The 19484-nt window shown below is 43.4% G+C and overlaps 3 protein-coding genes across 3 annotated transcripts; 2 read left to right on the plus strand and 1 right to left on the minus strand.

Moving 5' to 3' along the window:
- The first annotated feature begins 1796 nt into the window (after positions 1-1796).
- LOC119657072 lies at positions 1797-7610 on the plus strand. Its single transcript, XM_038063829.1, has 4 exons — positions 1797-2250; positions 6946-6968; positions 7038-7171; positions 7238-7610. The coding sequence occupies exons 1-4, from the start codon at positions 1890-1892 to the stop codon at positions 7608-7610; spliced, it is 891 nt and encodes a 296-aa protein (XP_037919757.1). The 5' UTR covers positions 1797-1889.
- Positions 7611-10963: 3353 nt separating this feature from the next.
- LOC119658233 (RCC1 domain-containing protein 1) lies at positions 10964-12682 on the minus strand. The gene is made up of 4 exons (XM_038065511.1): positions 12295-12682; positions 11714-12221; positions 11584-11659; positions 10964-11460 (listed from the first exon to the last, which is right to left on the minus strand). Exons 1-4 carry the CDS (start codon positions 12374-12376, stop codon positions 10996-10998), a joined length of 1131 nt encoding a protein of 376 aa, XP_037921439.1. The 5' UTR covers positions 12377-12682; the 3' UTR covers positions 10964-10995.
- Positions 12395-17612, plus strand: LOC119658234 (ADP-ribosylation factor-like protein 3). The gene is made up of 5 exons (XM_038065512.1): positions 12395-12527; positions 16793-16921; positions 16979-17110; positions 17169-17405; positions 17463-17612. Exons 1-5 carry the CDS (start codon positions 12525-12527, stop codon positions 17502-17504), a joined length of 543 nt encoding a protein of 180 aa, XP_037921440.1. The 5' UTR covers positions 12395-12524; the 3' UTR covers positions 17505-17612.
- Positions 17613-19484: the final 1872 nt, after the last annotated feature.

Consider the following 19484-nt stretch of genomic DNA (forward strand, 5'->3'; position numbering starts at 1 on the left):
CCCGGAAGTTTAAAAACACTCCGCATAGAAACGGTCTTCATCCAACAGGCGGTGCGAAATCTTGAGTTGCATATTAATGAAGGCAAGACGAAGTAGATGGTGGCAACCTCAACATAAAAGCAACACCAAATACCTCCGGCCAACCTCCTAAACTTCTCTTATTTCGCGAACGGTTACTGGCACCTAATATCTTCAAAAAGTTTTTCGCTTGCTGACGATTTCATTCACAAATACAGAGGTTAATTCATCAGACGATACCACAAACTGCCTTCACCCAGATCAAGCAGGCGGCGTGAGATCTTGGGCTGCTCATCAATGAAGGCGTTCGAGAGAAGAATCCTCCGAAGAATTTTTGCCCCCTACATGAGGATGGACGATTTTGTAGCCTACATAACGACGAAATCTATGAGTGATACCATTACGGTCAGATTGTGAATAAAATCCGGCTCAATAGGTTACGGTGGGCGGGTCACTTAATCCGTATGGATGAGGATTATCCAGCCGGGAAAATCTATAAGGGCAATATCTATGGTAGAAAAAGAAGACGATGCAAACCCTGCCTGAGATGGAGCGATGGCGTAAGTCAGGACGCCAGACAGCTTTTAGGAATATCGAATTGGTGGACCTCGGCGCAAAACCGGGATGTCTGGAGTTCCTTATTAAGGCAGGCCTAGACCGGATACCGGTTGTTGCGCCGTTGATGATGATGATACCTCACCTCTGCCCGTGCGTGACCGAAGAAAATTAATGGTCCGTACACTATGAAGAAAGAGCAAGTTGTTCCTCAAAATTAGCATAGTCCGATGGCGAGCTCAGGACGACTCTAGACTTAAACGAAAATAGCTGTGGTTTAAGCTCAAGCCGGCCAGAATTGCAAACTAGCCGCAAACATCTGTAGCCGCTTTCGATCACGCTTTTCCACAAGGCAGGGGTGAGTCAGCGTCTGATAAGTTTATCCTGCACTTGCAAAGGAAATCGCCAACCAGCAAAAGCAAAAATTTTTTTTTTTCTCTCAGTTTCCATGATCTCTAGATCACCTTCAGTGGACTTGACATAACTCACATTATTTGTGACAAATTTCTCTCCTCAAAGTCCTGCATGTCTCCAGACAAATAGGTAAGGCACTTTCCCTAAATTTAGTTGGATTCAACTGAACAATGATTCCGAAAAGAGAAGGAGGAGGAGTAGGAGAAGTTAGCTTATTTTTAACAGAATTTAAAAGCTCGGGTATACTATCCTATACACCCCTGATCTAAAAACGCTGTTCATATTCGAGTGAAGAACGGAAGTGCACATACACGTGAATATGTTTCGTACATACTTTTTTCTTGTGCCCATAATTCGTCTCTAGCACGAAAGAACAACAGCAAATAACTACTGAAACCTGTTAAGGTGCTGTTACTACCTTGTTGACCAAGTCCCAAATAGCGAACTCGAATCCTATCAAAGGGTGAGCGATGCCTCATTTAAATATTGAACTTGTAGGGAAGATATGTTAACAGCGATGGAGGAAATGCTACACTTGGAAAACTGCGCCCTTCTCCAGCTTTATCTAGATGTATGCAACTAAATAGGTTGTCGAAATTCCGCTTTGGTTTTTTAGAAGGGTTGATTATTTATCGCTGTCCATATCCATCGTTACGTATATGAGTACGTACTCGCAAATTTTTATGAATCCAAAAAGATTTTGAGTGAACATTTAGATTTTGGATTCCGATTTTTCATATGCATTCACGTGTTTCAGGCGCAGTATCCACTGTCAAATATAATTTCAAAAGGAGACGATTATCCTTAGCTTTTTAGATGACAAACATGAAAATATTATCGACTATCCTTTCTTACAGCGGAATTAAACTTTAATTAGTTAATATTATATTCGCGACTTAAAAATGGTAGAAGAGGCTCCGAATTTTGTTGAAGAGGACCCATTGAATTACGACCTGAGATTCGACGACTTCATCGAGCATCTTACCAGTCGACCTAATTTTAAGTACAATTACTACCAAATGTGGATTCGCGAGATTCTCGTTGATTGGGCTGCCGAAATCGCAACCAGTGACCTATTCGATCCCGAATCAGCACCTGATATCCTTCCCATGTGGATGAATTACATCATTGAAAAGTTGCGTTCCACACAATTTGAGGAATTTTCGAAATTCTGCATGTCCCTTCAAAAGGATATTTATTCATTTTATTTAGTTCACGAATCGGAGGAATGGAAATGTTTTCGCAAAGAAGTCGTTGAGAAAAGTAAGTGAAATGTGATGAAAAGTGTTTATTGAGAGAGAGCCTCCATTTTAGTTTCTGTTTGCGAGTCATTCTTGTAAGGATACTAGCAAGAGCTGTAGCTTTTCTAGCAGAAACTTGATGTAATATATGTGGCAAAACAAGGAAAAATTATTTTTTTAATACCAAGAGTGTTTTTCTTCGATATAGCCATCCTCCAGAGCTTCAATTCCGGCAATATTTTCAATTCATGGTGCAGTTCATCCAACTCCACTGTCATCATCATCATCAACGGCGCAACAACCGGTATCCGGCCCAGGCCTGTATTAATAAGGAACTCCAGACATCCCGGTTTTACGCCGAGGTCCACCAATTCGATATCCCTAAAAACTGTCTGGCGTCCTGACCTGCGCCATAGCTCCATCTTAGGCAGGGTCTGCCTCGCCTTCTTTTTCTACCATAGATACTTCCCTTATAGACTTTCCGGGGTGGATCATCCTCATCCATACGAATTAAGTGACCCGACCATCGTAACCTATTGAGCCGGATTTTATCCACAACCTGACGGTCATTGTATCGCTCATAGATTTCGTCATTGTGTAGGCTACGGAATCGTCCATCCTCATGCAGGGAGCCAAAAATTCTTCGGAGGATTCTTCTCTCGAACGCGGCCAAGAGTTCGCAATTCTTCCTGCTAAGAACCCAAGTCTCCGAGGAATACATGAGGACTGGCAAGGTCATTGCCTTGTACAGTAAGAGCTTTGACCCTATGGTGAGACATTTCGAGCGGAACAGTTTTTGTAAGCTGGAATAGGCAACAACCGTCCGCGGATTTCATCATCGTAGCTGTTATCGGTTGTGATTTTTTACCCTAGATAGGAGAAATTATCTACGGTCTCAATGTTGTATTCTCCTATCTTTATTGTTCCTGTTTGACCAGTGCGGTTTGATGTCGTTGGTTGGTTGGTTTTCGGTGCTGACGTTGCCGCCATATATTTTGTCTTGCCTTCATTGATGTGCAGCCCAAGACCTCGCGCCATCACCGCCTACTCGATTTGGAGGACGGCAGTTTGTTTGTACGTCTCGGGTCGTTCTCCCCATGATGTCGATATCGTCAGCATACGGCAGTAGTTGGGTGGACTTAAAGAGGATCGTACCTCTTGCATTTACCTCCACATCACAGATAACTTTCTCGAGGGCCAGGTTGAAGAGGACGCATGATAGGGCCTTGTCTTAGACCGTTGTTGACGTTGAATGGTCTTGAGAGTGATCCTGCTCCTTTTATCTGACCTCGCACATTGGTCAGGGTCAGCCTAGTTAGTCTTATCAATTTCGTCGGTATACCGAATTCTCCCATGGACGTGTAAAGTTTTACCCTGGCTATGCTATCGTAGGCGGCTTTAAAGTCGATAAGTGGATGGTGCAACTGATGTCCATATTCCAACAGTTTTTCCATCGCTTGCCGCATAGAGAAAATCTGATCTGTTGCTGATTTGCCTGGAGTGAAGCCTCTTTCGTATGGGCAAATGATGTTCTGGGCGTATGAGGCTACCCGGCCTAGCCAGATAGAAGAGAATATCTTATAGATGGTACTCAGCAACGTGATACCTCTATAATTGCTGCACTGTGTGATATCTCCCTTTTAATGTATGAGACAGATAATGCCTCTTTGCCAATCGTCAGGCATTGATTCGCTGTCCCATACCTTGAGCACAAGTTGATGAACCACTTGGTGTAACTGGTCGCCTCCATATTTAATTAATTCGGCTGTAATTCCATCGGTTCTTGGCGACTTATGATTTTTAAGCCGATGAATTGCACGGACTGTGCTTGCAGCATTTGTCCATCGTCTTCAGTTACCGGGACCTCCAACTCGCCGATGTTCTGGCTGTTCAACAGTTCATCAAAGTACTCAACCCACCGCTCCAATATGCCCATTCTATCTAAAATCAGATTTCCTTCTTTGTCTCGGCCAGATGAGCATCGAGATATATAAGGCTTCATCCTGCAGCATAGTCGGTATACAGCATTCTTCCGTTCCGTTGCTAGTTTACTTTCATCGTCGAACCTGCCGCTCCGACTCCTTTCGCGGTTGGGCCAAGTATGTTTGTGGTCGTATTTATGATAACTTTGTGATGTTCATCTACAAAATCTCTGTTGACTGCGACTATTGCGGCTTCCATTTGCCCCTTATATGTAGATATTGCAGAGACCTGTGTTGTTGATGGCTTCAGTGTTAACGCTCACCTGGTTGTCAGAAGGGATTCTGGGTGGTGTTTTTATTCGAGCTCCGAGCACCATGGCTACAAGATAGTAATGCGAGTCTATATTGACCCCCCTATATATTCTGACATTCATCAAGACTGAGAGGTGGCGACGTTTGGTCAACATGTGGTGAATTTGGTTGTAAGTGGTCCCATCTGGAGAGGCCCACGTTTGTTTATAGACCACCTTCCGGGCAAACCAGGTACTTCCAACAACCATTTCGTGTGACATTGCTAATTCAAGCGCAGTCCGTTAATATTTATTCGTATTATATACCTGAATACGGGCTCCATACTTGGGACAGGCTTCGAGGGTTCGTTCTATTGACTGTAGAAGCTGTCCTTCTCCGACCCTGCAGTTTCCTCTGTGGGGGTGTGAACATTAATGAGGCTTATATTTCTAAATTTGCCTAGCAAGCGCAGAGTGCATAGCCGTTCGCTTATGTTTTAAAAGTCGATAACAGCAGGTTTCATTTTTTGGCTCACTAAGAAACCTACTCCGAACACATGGTTTACTGGATGACCACTATAATATATGGTATGCTGACTCTTCTCTAAGAAGCCGGTCCTGTCCAACTCCCCAAGTGAGTTCTTAACTTGAGTTCGGAAGCCATCAGTTTTTCCCAAGCTTTTTTTTTCAAGCCCAAACATGAGGTCACCCTTCTGAGTCCTTCGAACCTTGCTAACATTTCCGCTTAGATCTTTTAGGCCGGGGTCAGTTTTGACCTTTTTCAGCATCTCCGCGAAGGATAAAGTTGCATTGCTGGAGATCACAATTGCTTCTGGGCGAATTCGTACTTTTGTCCTTTTCTTCGCCTTTTATTAACTACTTTGGTCTATCCACCATTTTCATGCCCCTTGGATTTTGTCGATTCGATTGCCGGAGCTCGCACTTGGGGGGACCTGCTTTCTCTCTCCGGTGCTTTTAGTTCCGTTTTTCAGAACTATTTGTATGGCCTTTTTCCTCTTAGGCGCCTACTGATTTATCGGAGGATCCACATCTTTCCCCACACCCTCTTGTTTGGTGGCAGGTTGATTGCAATACGATTAGGTCTCACTTGGGACACCTGTAACACCGTTGGGGCAACAGATTTCGACTTGCCCTTGGAATTTCGTTCCTGTTATTGTGATTTGTTGTAAGCGACTCTAATAGCTCTCACCATATTTTTTAAGGCTTGGCCCTTAATGAACTCTGACAACTCAACTATTTTTGCACCAAGCTATGTTTAGGGTAATTTCTTTGCTTCATGGTTTTGCTCTCCATGAGTGCTAACCGGATTACTACTTTTAAATCATCATTCACAGTTGGCATTCATTGACCTTCCCTCCATTTTATCTTTTTAGATGTTTGGCATTGGCGGAGATCTCAAAATTGATTAACTTTTTCTGAATGGGTCCTTTTCCTGGTCCTGGAGTACCTCCTGCTGCTACTCCTCTTGAGTATATGCGGTTGGGGTTGTTGCTGTTTGCTTTCAATTCATCCTTCTTTGATTTTGTTACTGGTGTCTTGGTGGAGCGGTACTTCACTTGAACACTTCCATTTCCAAATCTAAAACACTTGTAACATTAGATGCCACGGTGGCCAAGTTGTCCACCACCGAGGCACTGCGGTCGAGGGATTTTGACGACCGGGAGCTCGCTTGCTCACTCCCAAAAACCGCCGGTACTGGGGTCCCGAGCCCCTGCAACGTAAGTTTCCTCCTTCTCACATCTTCCATAGTGGTTTTATAATATGTTCTAGTTATCCTTCCCGTAGCCATTTTGGTACGCGCAACAGAGATGAGCAAACACACTGTTTATCCGTCTGTCTATCTGTCTGTCCCACGCACTATACCGATTAACACGAAATTTGGTGAGACGTTCTCCAATAGTACTTTTCGATGCCGGTGTTAGTTTCAACATTTGTTAGAAAGGAGGGGAGTAGGAGGGGTGGAAAGTGATGATTTCTTTTACGGACCCATTCTCAAAAACTACCCAGCCGAAAAATCTTAAAAAAATCTTGAAGCTGCCTCTTCCCATGATGTCGATATCGTCAGCATAGGCCAGTAGTTGGGCGGACTTAAAGAGGATCGTACCTCTTGCATTTCCCTCAGCATCACGGATCACTTTCTCGAGGGCCAGGTTAAGGAGGACGCATGATTGGGCATGCCCTTGTCGTAAACCGTTGTTGATGTCGAATGGTCTTGAGAGTGATCCTGCTGCTTTTATCTGGCCTTGCACATTGGTCAGGGTCAGCCTAGTCAGTCTTATTAATTTCGTCTGTAAATGGACCAGTAAATAGAGCACAACTGAATATTTAACTATGTACACGCGAAACTGTCATGGACTCATCGTTCCTCACATAGGGAAACACAAAACCTTTTATACCTGAAGCATCTAACTTCCGGTTTCCCGACTTGTTTTTTCTTTAGCGACTTTATCCATCTGCATTTGTTAAAAACATGCTCGCTTTTAGTATTACAGGATGAATCCGCAGAGGTAACATACCCACTGAAACACCAGACCTTAGTTTAACTGAACTAAGAATAATCATATTCCCATATTTAGAATGGCGATGAAAATGTGTCTATTGAAGACGCTTCTCAGCAAACAGACGAATTCGTCTACGAACAAGGAATCGATGAACAGTATCAGTTATTCACGGATCAGTTCAATTATTTGATTGGCTTGGTGGAGAAAGCGTAATTTATTTTCATATTCTGTTGAACACTTAGCCGTCACGTCAAACTTCCATTCTACCTTTCTAGACTATCCACTGGCTTCAAATACCAAGTTTTCAAATTGGCATTCGGAAAAATCCAACAAAGAGTCGCAAAACCTATTTATGCCCCGTATTCGTTGCAATTTCCCAAAAAATATAAGCCACGTATTGATACGGAGATTTTTAAAATTGCCAAGACGCAATCATTGGATCTTATGGAACACAATCACTTCCTTACAGCAAGTGGCGAAGATTCCGAGGAAGACGACCACCGAAAAACTGAGGAAGATTTAGGGAGTATCAGTCAACCTATTTCATTTATAATGCCTTTATCATCAGCTTTCAATGTCAACGATGAATTTTGGAAAGCTCAAAAGGTTCAGGATGGCTCTAGCGATGTGGTTAAAAATACCCCATAATGTCTGAGTTGTAAGCTTACCATTGTAACGTTATTTAGAATATATTTGGTCGCTAAACAACTTCAACAGTTTTTCAATCAAAATTGAAAATAGCTATTCTAAAAAAATACGGCTTTATTCAGGACAAAGGCAACTCATTAGAAACTGCCTCGCCTCTGCTGTTATTCCCCTGCTGTTATTCTTTTATAAATCGACAAACAAAACATAGCTGCGAATCATATTGGAGACGAAAGCTACCAACTTCAAGCCTAAGCCCGTCGAAGCAGAAATATTGTTTTTTTTTTTAATTGAAGGAGTTCACTTGATGACGGACTGGGCCAATTATGGAAAGACGTTTTCCCACCTCTCTTTTACCGCTGTATGCATAACCGCAACCACCATGAAACTCCCACTAGGGGCCCAACCGCAAATAACTGGGCCGAGAACACATCCTCCAGGAATTCTCCTGGGTCATATGCTCTCAGAGGGCCATCCCGGTTCCCATGATACCGGATAACCTCTGGTGAGGCTTCGTGGCAGAGCCACTTCAGATGAGTCCCTTGCAGACTCGGGTCTGATCGCCCTTCTCGAGTACGTGGGGACGGAACTCCCCAACGGGTTTCATTTCGGGTGTGATCAAAACGTGTCACGCCACTAGTTTAACGTAACATCTTCGTCTCCACTACCACAAGACGCCGTTCATCAGGACGGACGACATTGCGGTAAATTTTAGATTTGAAATGTCCGCTGATACGTCAATCACAAAGAACACTAATTGTGGAACACCACTTCATCCAGGTTGCGTTAATGCGTGAAGCAATTTCATCACGCAATTCTCCATTGGCTGATAGCGTTGAGCCAAGGTATTCAAATCGCTCAGTTCTGAGTAGATCACCGCCGCTGACAGTGGTTGTGCCTATTTCATGAGGATCGGTTGTCAAAAACTCAGTTTTATTTAGATTCAATCTGAGACCGTGTTGCATGAAGCGATCATTCCATTTTTAGACAAGTTGCTCGATATCAATTTTGCTATTAGATGCTAGGAAAACATCATCAGCATAAAGCAGAGTATGGGGCGCTGGACGTTGGACGTCCCGTGTGACGATGTCCATAACCAGAGCAAAGAGGAATGGTGAGAGGGCGCTTCTTTGATGACCATTCACAGAGACTCAAAACGGTTTTGATACACCCGCCATACTTTTCTGATCGTGGTAGAGCAATGAACCCAGCGCACGAGCTCTTCTAGCACTGAGTGTTATCGTAAAGCATACCAGATGAGTTCGTGTGGGAAACGGTCAAACGCTTTCTCTAGATCCAGAAATGCAATGTAAATAGGGCGATATTTTTCACGGTGTTTCTCCATGAGTAACCACGCAGTGTGTATTACATTAGTAGTTCCGCAGTTTTTGACAAATCCGGCTTCATTCACGGTTATTTCAATGATTTTGCGAATACGGTTGTGTAGAATGTGGTAACCGGATCGGACGGTAATTTGAACATTCTGCTGGACTACCTTTCTTTTTCCATATTGGAACAGTGGTACTTTCTTGCCAGTAAGATGGTGTTCTTCCATCCTGAATCACTCGATTAAAGAATTCACTGAGCCACAGTGTTGGGTCCCAGCTCTTAGCTTTCCAGAGGAGTCCTGGCCTGTGGCTTTCTCCGATTTCATTCGTTTTATTGCCTCCTTGACTTTAGTTGCGCTGACAAGTGGAACTGCTCCAAAAATCGGCAATGATTTTGGAAGTGGAGGATGAGCCAATTTTTCAATTGAAATCGGCTCGAAGTATTCTCGCCATCCATCCATTGCGGCTCGACGGTTGGTAAGTAAAATAACGTTCTTGTCATTAACGCAACAGAAGTGTTCAAAATCTTGTGTGCGTTCGTTTCGGCTTTTGGCAAATCAATACAAATCTCTCTCTCGCCATCCCGAGTGTCCAGTTCATCGTAAAGATTTTTGTTATGGTCCGCTCGGGTAACAGTGATCGTTTTCTTTGTTTCCCGGTTTGCATTCTTATAAATTTGCCAATTGGCCACAGTTTTATCGTCGAGAAATGTGTGGTAGAGGCTTTTTTTCACGGACCTTCATTTCAACAACGTAATTCCAAAGCAAAGTATCGCGGTTGATCTACCGCTTACCCGGCTTGGTGACTCCGAGGGTTGCAAAGGCCGCTTTGTGGATCGTGTCTTTCATTTGATTCCACGATTCTTCCACATTTATAATGGTTGGTAATCTCGTAAGTGAGATCATTTCTTCTTTCTCTCACCAAATCGCCACTATTTAATGCGCGGCAGGCCAGTGCGTTCCTCACACTGTTTTATCGGTGGCTTAATTCGCAGGACGGCAATAAATGGCCGATGTTGAGGTGCGACGGTCTCATAGGAAACGACTTTGAAATCAATGATAGTGGGATTTTCGTTTTACTATCCTGGAAGTAAAAATGTAGGAAGATGAGACAACCTCCGAACCCCTTTCCCCCATGGCACCTGTTACTGTCTGCCTTTTCATCCATATAACCATTAAGGTCGCCGCCCATGATGATATAATCGTCAGCAGTCACGTGGCAAGTCTTTTCATCGAGAAGTAGCCAGAAGGGGATGCATCCGCAGTGAAGAAGTAAATAGTGCGATCAACTGACATAATGTTGAGCTCATCTGCCGATCATCAAATCATTTGGCTTCTTTAATGGCATCACGGAATCTGATATGGCAATGCCAACATCATATTGAGAGTGTGGGCTACCAAAGTAGAGAAGCCATTTTTGCCGCGTTCGGGTTCAATGTCGCAGTTTTTGGTACCAGACCATCGGGTTTCTTCCAGAGAGCAAATATCATTGCGCCTTTTCCGAAGGGCGCCTGCGAGTTCCTCGGTCTTTCCAGTTAGGAAGCCAACATTTAGCGTGCAGACACGTATTTGTTTTATCCGGACTAAATTGCTTACGTCCTGGCACCATCCATACGTCAAGAACCTTTGCCCATTTCTCGACAGGACCGGGACCCGTCCTGCCGCATCGACTGAGGTGGACGCCCTAGCATTCTAACGACATTGTATGCATTTTCTTGGTCGGCTTGTCGTGGGACCTGTCACCAAGAGAGATCAGGTAGTATTACGCATAGTCGAATAACTCCAACTATACCCAATTTCTTTCTTTCCCTGATCTCAGCAGTTTATTTTTGTTTTACAAAGTACGTTGCCTCAAACCCTTCTCCTTTACCTGGGCTTGGGACCAGCATACTATGTTAATAGCATGGCGGAGTTCACTTTCTCCCTTCTATTCGCACATAAACTGCTTTTTTTTGCAATCCATACTCTGAAAATGAAAACAGGATGCCCTCAAAACTTAGAAGAAGGCATCAAGATCCGCAGAGAAAATAATTAACAATTTATTGGTGAAACTATTTATTCCTAATCGTTACAATTTTGACCAACTAATAGCGTACACCATGGACCACAGTAGATTGTACAATTTGACCATGTCTTCTCAAACGTGAACTCTCTCATTTCATCAACAAACTTCAGTTCTCTTCCTTGTCCAAGTTGGTTGTGTTCATTCCACCCACAGTAGTAAGCGCGACCACATTCGTTCCTGATAAAAGTGTGCCTGGCTCCGCAAGCAACCTGGCTTACATTACACGAGTCGGCTTCAGTTCCTCCATGATCCTGATTTGCACAACATGGACCGGGCTCTATTACCTGAGGCAAAGCGTAGACAGTTGGATTTTTCCTTTCGAATACTTTTCCATCAGGGCTAGTTATGTTTGAGTAAACCCGCACGCCAAGCTGCCCATTTATATTCGAGCCCCAGAGGTACAAGTCTCCAAATGATGATATCGCCGCACTGTGCCAGCCTCCAGCAGAGATGGCAACCATCTGAAAAATTGGGATTTCCTGTAAAATCTTCTGAAAAATTCTAGCTTTAAGAAAACAAACAGCAAATACCAAAAGGGGAGCACTCTAATGGTGTAAGTGACTAGGTAAACCCAAACTACTCACCTTCACCCCCGCCAGAGCGTCAATCAATTTAGGAGCTTCCTCGACTTTCAACTCCGGATGGCCCAGCTGCCCACGCCTACAATACATATATCGAGTCAATTAATTGCGATGAATTCTCCAGAAAACTCACAATCCATTCCCCCAAGAATACACGTCGCCATTACCAGTAAGTGCCAAAGCGTGCTCAAACCCGCAAACAAGTTCCTTTACCTTTACATGCCGCGGGAATTCGTAGATCTTTGACGGCACATTATAGACGCATTTATTTTTGGTAATCGCCACGCACATGTATCGACCACAAGCGATTAGGTCGATGGGGTCGGAGGTGTCCTGGTCCTTCTCCTCCCCAAAAATGCTTCGCTTCCGAGGCCTTTCGACATTAGTAAAATTTAATTCCTCCAACAGACAATTATGAGCATTTATTCGATACAATTTGCCATTAGATAGTAGCACTAAACAGTAATTATGCGTGGCTCCAACCGACTTTATTTCGTCCGTTAACGTGAATGTCTTCTGGTTACCAGGCACATCCTCAAGGAACCCTGAAAGTGTCACGTCTCTGCCCCGCGCCAGGACATTGAAGGACCATGAGAAGGCGTACTTCAAGTTGTCTCCCGCGAGCCACTCCGATGATAACTCTGAAATCAATTAATGAACTCGTCCTTGAGCAAATAACGAACAAATTAAACGTTGTCAATTAGCAATTCTCACCGGAAAACCCTTCGGTCCTCTTGGCATGCGCAGTGCCGAATTGGTGGAATCCGTTAAAACCGCAAAACAAAGCGATTTTCATTTTGTCAAGTTAGTCACACTGGAAATATCCTTTAGTAGTCAAATAGTCAAGAACTTAAGGACAACAGTCGGGCCATTCCCGAGGAATTATTTTTGTACAAATTCACGGGAAGTTTGTTAGTGTCAGCAAGTCGTTACACGAATTTCAAATGGTGAGCGGCTTCTTCCTAATTATATTGTCAGATTGTGTGTGTTTTTTAGTGCGATAATTGGATATAGCGATCAAAACTTAATATAAAATTGCCGAAATGCATGCATTTGTTTACGACCGGTTGTCATAACGACACGCCAGACAGTTGTCATTAGCACGTTCCGCTCCAACTCCCAAGCGTTTCACCCGTATAAATAAATCTATCAGTGATTGCCAAACTGTATTCTATAGGTTAAACAGGTGTGTGTCTTTGCCAAATTGAAAAAACAACGTATTTTATTGCAGTAATCCAAAATGTAACAATCAGGGTTAACCTGGAACAAAAAACGCAAATTAAATACGAAGTTAATCCTTCCCTGTTGTTTATACAGATATTTTCCCTTTCGCGCCCGAAAAGAAAATTACTGAAGATGAATCCCGTTTCTTGCATTTATCGGCAACACAAAATGGATCACATTACACTTGCATAATATAAGGCGAATTCGTTTTCCCTTGCCTGAAGAACAAATTACTCATTTTAAATTTTATATTGCATAAAGAGGAAGGTCTAGACTTGATTCATGACACTTCTACCTAAAAGTAGCGGTTTACCTTTTAATTTTAAGGCAGAACAATTCTGGAAAATATTATAATAATTCTGGAATTCACAATAAGAAACCGCAGCAGCTCTATTGCAAGCCATGCAAGGAAATCCACTATCCAAACATGACCGCCGAATGGTTCAATCCAAACACCTATGGTGCGAAACAGTGGATGAGGAGTATAAGCTTCTCGGGAATTCTTGGAGAGAGCTCAAACCTATTTCAGCAAACTATCAACGCTGCGCTGAGCGGTGGCTGATGCTCTGCGCACCTTTTAAGTGTAAATCGCAATCATAAATCATCATCATTAGAGCAAACTCAAATCTCATGAACTATTGCAAAAGCCAGAAATTTGTAACCTATTTAATAACGGTTCCAGAAAATTGTGCCACCACATCGAGAACAAGCAATGATAGAACGCGAAAATAATGTTCTTTGAAGGAGTCTTTGCATTACGTGTGTCGAATGTGTGAAACGACCGTAGGTAACGCTGTCAGAAAATTGACCGATGTGGCGAACAAAAGTGAAGAAGTGTAATATTCTGGTAGACAAAAATGTAATTTTAGTGGTCTACATCCTCATCACCATCAACGGCACAACAACCGATATCCGGTCTAGGCCTGCCTTAATAAGGAACTCCAGACATCCCGGTTTTGCACCGAGGTCCACCAATTCGATATCCCTATAAGCTGTCTGGCGTCCTGACCTATGCCATCGCTCCATCTTAGGCAGGATCTGCCTCGTTTTCTTTTTCTACCATAGATATTGCCTTATAGACTTTCTGGACTGGATCATCCACATCCCACCCACCGTAACATATTGAACCGGATTTTATCCACAACTTGACGGTCATGGTATCGCTCATAGATTTCGTCGTTATTTAGGCTACGGAATCGTCCATCCTCATGTCGAGGGCCAAAAATTCTTCGGAGTATTCTTCTCTCTAACCTGGCCAAGAGTTCGCAATTTTTCTTGCTAAGAACCGAGGAATACCTGAGGATTGACAAGATCATTGTCTTCTACAGTAAGAGCTTTGACCCTATGGTGAGACGTTTCGAGCGAAACAGTTTTTCTAAGCTGAAATAGGCTCTGTTGGCTGCCAACAATCGTGAGTGGATTTCATCATCGTAGCTGTTATTGGTTGTGATTTTCAACCATAGATAGGAGAAATCATCAACGGTCTCAAAGTTGTAGTCTCCTATCTTTATTCTCCCCGTTTGACCAGTGCAGTTTGATGTTGTTGGGTGGTTGGTTTTTGGTGTTGACGTTGCAACCATATACTTTGTCTTGACCTTCATTGATGTGCAGCCCAAGATCTCGCTCCCATCGCCGCCTGCTCGATCTGGATGAAGGCAGTTTGTACGTCTCGGGTGGTTCTTCCCATGATGTCGATATCATCAGCATAGGCCAGTAGTTGGGTGGACTTAAAGAGGATCGTACCTCTTGCATTTACCTCAGCATCACGGATCACTTTCTCGAGGGCCAGGTTAAAGAGGACGCATGATAGGGCATCCCCTTGTAGTAGACCATTGTTGATGTTGAATGGTCTCGAGAGTGATCCTGCTGCTTTTATCTCGCCTCGCACATTGTTCAGGGTCAGCCTAGTCAGTCTTATCAATTTCGCGCGGATACCGAACTCTCATAGCCGTGTACAGTTTTACCCTGGCTATGCTATCATAGGCGGCTTTAAAGTCGATGAAAAGATGATGCAACTGTTGTTCATATTCCAACAGTTTTTCCATCGCTTGCCGCAGAAAAGAAATCTGATCTGTTGCTGATTTGCCTGGAGTGAAGCCTCTTTAGTATGGGCCAATGATGTTCAGGGCGTATGTAGTTGCCTAGCAAGATAGTGGAAAAAATCTTATAGATGGTACTCAGCAACGTGATACCTCTATAATTGCTGCACTGTGTGATGTCTCCCTTCTTATGTATGAGACAAATAATACCTCTCTGCCAGTCGTCAGGCATTGATTCGCTGCCCCATACTTTGAGCATCAGTTCATGAACCACTTGGTGTAATTGGTCGCCTCTATATTTAACCAATTCAGCTGTAATTCCATCGGCTCCTGGCTACTTATGAGTTTTAAGCCGATGAATTGCACTGACTGTTTCTTCTATACTTGGTGGTGGCAGTATTTATCCGTCGTCTTCAGTTGGCGGGACCTCCGACTCGCCGATGTTCTGGTTGTTCACTAGTTCATCAAAGTACTCAACCCATCGCTCCAATATGCCCATTCTGTCGGAAATCAGATGCCCCTCTTTGTCTTGGCAGGATGAACATGGAGGTGTGTAAGGCTTGATCCTGCTGGCATGTTGGTAAAAATTCCGCGCCTGGTGCGGGAGCTCCCTGTACTTTTCGAGCTCACAGACATGTTGGTTCTCCCAGGCTTCCTTTTCCCGTCTGTGAAGTCGCTTCTCCGCCACCGGAGTTCGTGATAAGTCTCCGCGCGTGCCAGTGTTCTTTGAGAATGCAACATTACTCGGTATGCAGCATTCTTCAGTTCCGTTGCTAGTTTACATTCATCGTCAAACCAGCCGTTCCGACTTTTTTTGCGGCTGGGGCCAAGTATGTTTGTAGCCGTATTTATGGTAACGTTCTTCAGGTGATTGTGAAGATCATTTGTTGATGCTTCATCTCCAGGATCTCTGCTTACTGCGGTTATAGCAGCATTTAGTTCCCTCTTATAGGTGTTGCAGAGGGCTGTCTTGTGGATGGCTTCAGTGTTCACTCTCACCTGATTGTCAGAGGGGATTCTGGGTGGTGTTGTTATTCGAGCTCGGAGCACCATGCCAACGAGATAGTGATCCGAGTCTATATTAGCCCCTTTATATGTTCTGACATTCATCAAGGCTGAGAGGTGGCGGCGTTCGATCAACACGTGGTCAATTTGGTTGAAAGTGGTCCCATCTTTCCGCGCAAATCAGGTACTTACCCAGTCAAGTGAGCTAAATTTGGGGCGGCCTTTGGGTCGTTCTCCATCGACTAGAATATCAAACAAGTTATCATCAGTGCGGATGACATCATTTTACCATTGATGGTGGCTTTCTTGCAACTTCTTGACAATGTACATGAATGCTTTATACCACTTATCCAACGCTACATCCTCATCTCCATTATGGCAGGGCAGTATTCATTGCCTTTTGCAGGTGCTTAACATTCCATAGCGAACAATATTTTGATAGATTTTGGATTTGATCTATTCACCGATGCGTTGGTGGTAAAGGAGGCTAGTTGCAGGCCGCATTTTCACCCAGGTTGCACTAATTAATGAAGTTATTTTATGGCACTGTTCTTGCAGTCCACTGGCCAAAGGCACACAAAGAGTACACGGTAAGTCACTGCCACTGACATTGACCACCATAACATCTCAGATTCCTAAGATTTCCAAATAAGTGCCAGGAACAGTTGAACGGATAGACCATCAAGCGTGGCGGGATATCCAATAAAAGGATAAATTCAACTCGCACAAATATTCTTAGCATTTTCTCAGCTCTGAATTTTTTGTTTTGTTTTTTGAGATGCAAATATACAGCTTCTCAATCATCATGGTTCAGATCATCTGGCAAACGGTGGTCCTCGTTATGCGTATTCATTACTTAATAACATATATTACCTAATTTCGAATCAAACTGGTACTGCCTTCAATTTAAAATACAATAAGTAAGAAATATTTATTTATTTCAGGGTCTTTTGTCTTTACTGAGAAAAATCCGTCCAAATCCGGAAAAAGAAGCACGAATTCTGCTCTTGGGATTAGATAATGCCGGGAAAACAACTTTGCTCAAACAACTTGCATCCGAGGAAGTAACTCAGGTAAGCCCTTGATCACTATTCCTAATCTACCTTCATAAACTCAAGTATCCTCTACAGGTTACACCTACTGCCGGTTTCAACATTAAATCCGTGGCTGCAGAAGGAGTCAAATTAAATGTTTGGGATATTGGAGGACAAAGTAAAATTCGCCCCTATTGGAAGAACTACTTCGATAATACAGATGTGTTGGTTAGTATTGACTTGATTTGATGATCAACCTGTTCTCATGGAGCTCCCATCACTTCAGATATACGTTATTGACTGCACTGATCACACTCGATTATCTGAAACTGGCAATGAATTAATGGAAATCCTTGAAGACGAGCGCCTAAAAGGAGTTCCGCTATTGGTATTTGCAAACAAACAGGATGTCGCTTCAGCCATGTCAGCTTCACAAGTAGCGGAGAATATTGGACTCATCAATTTGGAAGGAAGAACCTGGCAGATACAAGCATGCACGGCAATAAATGGAACAGGAGTAAAGGTAATATGAAATCATGATTAGAAATACATTGTTCTATTATAATTTTATACCTTTCAGGAGGGAATGGACTGGGTTTGTCAAAATATCAAGAGGGACTAAATTTTAATTAAGTGTTTAGAGCAATGTTTGTACTTATAAATGACCACAGACCACATCCCAACTAGCTGATAGATTTTGTGCAATAAATTCACTGATTTATTCTACATATTTAGAAGTGTTTTTATAAGTATTCTGAATTCCCGTACTCCTAAAATGGTTTCATTTATTTGCCTTGGACTTTCTTAAAAGTTTCCTCGTTGGCCACAGAGGGCTACAGAATTTCGCAAAGCAAGGCCTTTATAAAAAATCTTATGGCAAATGATATATTAATACCTAAGTGTATCGCCTATCTTCATACGTTCTTCCTTGTTTAAGAGAATTTATTAAAATTCTGGACATAAGGACCTGATATTATTATTCTGTTAAGGGAAAGTCGCACCGCGTCCTTAAAGAACTATTGTGCCCCTTTTACTGGTTATAGTGTACCTGTTGATCATAGTATCTCAAGCAAGCCTGTAACCGTCAGGAACTTTAGTATGTTCCCTACTTCCAGATGTTTCAACTTTGCATTTGGTATTAAGTGCTCTCCCAGATGCTTCGACCTATTTTGCACAAGTGCCGGACACTGTTCCAGGACGTGTATTGAGGTTTCGTCACACTCCTCACAAAACCTACAGGCAGTGTCCGTAGATATCCTTAGCTTCCCTAGATGATAGTTTAGCCGACAGAGACCAGTGAAAATTGCCACTATGATTCGGAGGTTCTTTTTGTTGAGGTTTAAGCAATCCTTTGTGCGCATGGATTCGTATCCCCCAATAAGCACCCTGGACTGCCTCATCCCTGATAGGCCCACCCAGTATAGTTCCCTAAACCGTTTCACTTAATTTCTTAGAGTTATAGCCAAGAAACCGTTTCCGATTCCATAGAAGGGTTCTGGCCTGGGTAAAGGCGTCCCTGCTCCCTTCTTGGCTAGTTTGTCCGCTACCTCGTTGCCTTCCAACCCAACATGGCCTGGAACCCAAAGTATCCAGACCTTGTTGGACTAGCCGAGTGTACTCAGTCTCTCAAGGCATTCCCATACCAGTTTAGAGTTCACCTGGTTGTAACTAAGTGCTTTGATCGCTGCTTGGCTATCGGTGAGAACAGCTATGTTCTGCCCTCGTAGTTCCTTCGGAGATTAAAGGAGGCACATCTATCTATGGCGTATATTTCCGCCTGGAATATGCTAGTGTACCTGCCCATTGGCTCAAAGTACATTTTCCTTGGACCAATGACACCAGCACCCGCTCTCTCTGCTGTGAGGGATCCGTCAGTGTAGCAAGTTATCAGTTGCTGGTTTAAGCCGTATGTCGCAGCCACGCTCTCCCAGTTTGTCTTGTTACTCCAACGTGTTTCAAACTTCTCATCGAAGTGAAACCTCGTTGACATATTATCCCTTGGTATCAGTAATTCGGGATACCGCCTAGAAAGAATATCAATCTTCCTTCGGTCTAGGCAGTTCCCCGCCTCACTGATACTCTCGGCCATTCTGAATATTGCCCTCTTTGCCTGCATCTGTATGTGCAGATGGAGACGGGTTAATCCCAGAAGGACCTCCAGGGATGCCGTTGGGAATGTCCTCATTGCCCCATTGAAACACACGCAAGCCAGTCGTTGGATATTATGTAATTCCCTGGCTTGTGTGCTGAGTTCGGTTCTATCCGCTCAGATTACCGCTCCATAGGTAATCATTGGCCTTACTATTGCAGTATATATCCAAAGTAGTATTTTCGGGGTGCAACCCCAATTTTTTGCCTGCTATGGACCTACAAGTCATCAGACAAGTGTTTCCGACATGTGTCTGCCAGAGTAATTTTTGGTCTAGCGTTATTCACAAATATTTAACCTCTGTTTTTCGTTTCACCTCCATATCATGTAATATTATGGCTCTCAGGTGATCAAGCTTACTCCTCCTAGTGAATGGTACTATGGTGGTTTTAGCTGGGTTGATCCGTAGTCCCACTTTCCTGCACCAGACACTAGCAACCCTTTGTCCAGTAT

The sequence above is a fragment of the Hermetia illucens genome, chromosome 5 (assembly GCF_905115235.1).
Source record: "Hermetia illucens chromosome 5, iHerIll2.2.curated.20191125, whole genome shotgun sequence".
Classification (NCBI taxonomy): Eukaryota; Metazoa; Arthropoda; class Insecta; order Diptera; family Stratiomyidae; genus Hermetia; species Hermetia illucens.

What these genes read in the sequence shown, in the direction of transcription:
- LOC119658234 (XM_038065512.1), top strand. An exon ending in CATCCGAGGAAGTAACTCAG is followed by an intron (nt 16,922 to 16,978) that starts GTAAGCCCTTGA and finishes TATCCTCTACAG; the next exon opens with GTTACACCTACTGCCGGTTT. An exon ending in TAAATGGAACAGGAGTAAAG is followed by an intron (nt 17,406 to 17,462) that starts GTAATATGAAAT and finishes TATACCTTTCAG; the next exon opens with GAGGGAATGGACTGGGTTTG.
- LOC119657072 (XM_038063829.1), top strand. Translation starts at nt 1,890, where the DNA reads ATGGTAGAAGAGGCTCCGAATTTTGTTGAAGAGGACCCATTGAATTAC. An exon ending in CAAAGAAGTCGTTGAGAAAA is followed by an intron (nt 2,251 to 6,945) that starts GTAAGTGAAATG and finishes GCTCGCTTTTAG; the next exon opens with TATTACAGGATGAATCCGCA. An exon ending in TACAGGATGAATCCGCAGAG is followed by an intron (nt 6,969 to 7,037) that starts GTAACATACCCA and finishes TCCCATATTTAG; the next exon opens with AATGGCGATGAAAATGTGTC.
- LOC119658233 (XM_038065511.1), bottom strand. Translation starts at nt 12,376, where the DNA reads ATGAAAATCGCTTTGTTTTGCGGTTTTAACGGATTCCACCAATTCGGC. An exon ending in GAGGACCGAAGGGTTTTCCG is followed by an intron (nt 12,222 to 12,294) that starts GTGAGAATTGCT and finishes AATTGATTTCAG; the next exon opens with AGTTATCATCGGAGTGGCTC. An exon ending in TATTCTTGGGGGAATGGATT is followed by an intron (nt 11,660 to 11,713) that starts GTGAGTTTTCTG and finishes TATGTATTGTAG; the next exon opens with GCGTGGGCAGCTGGGCCATC.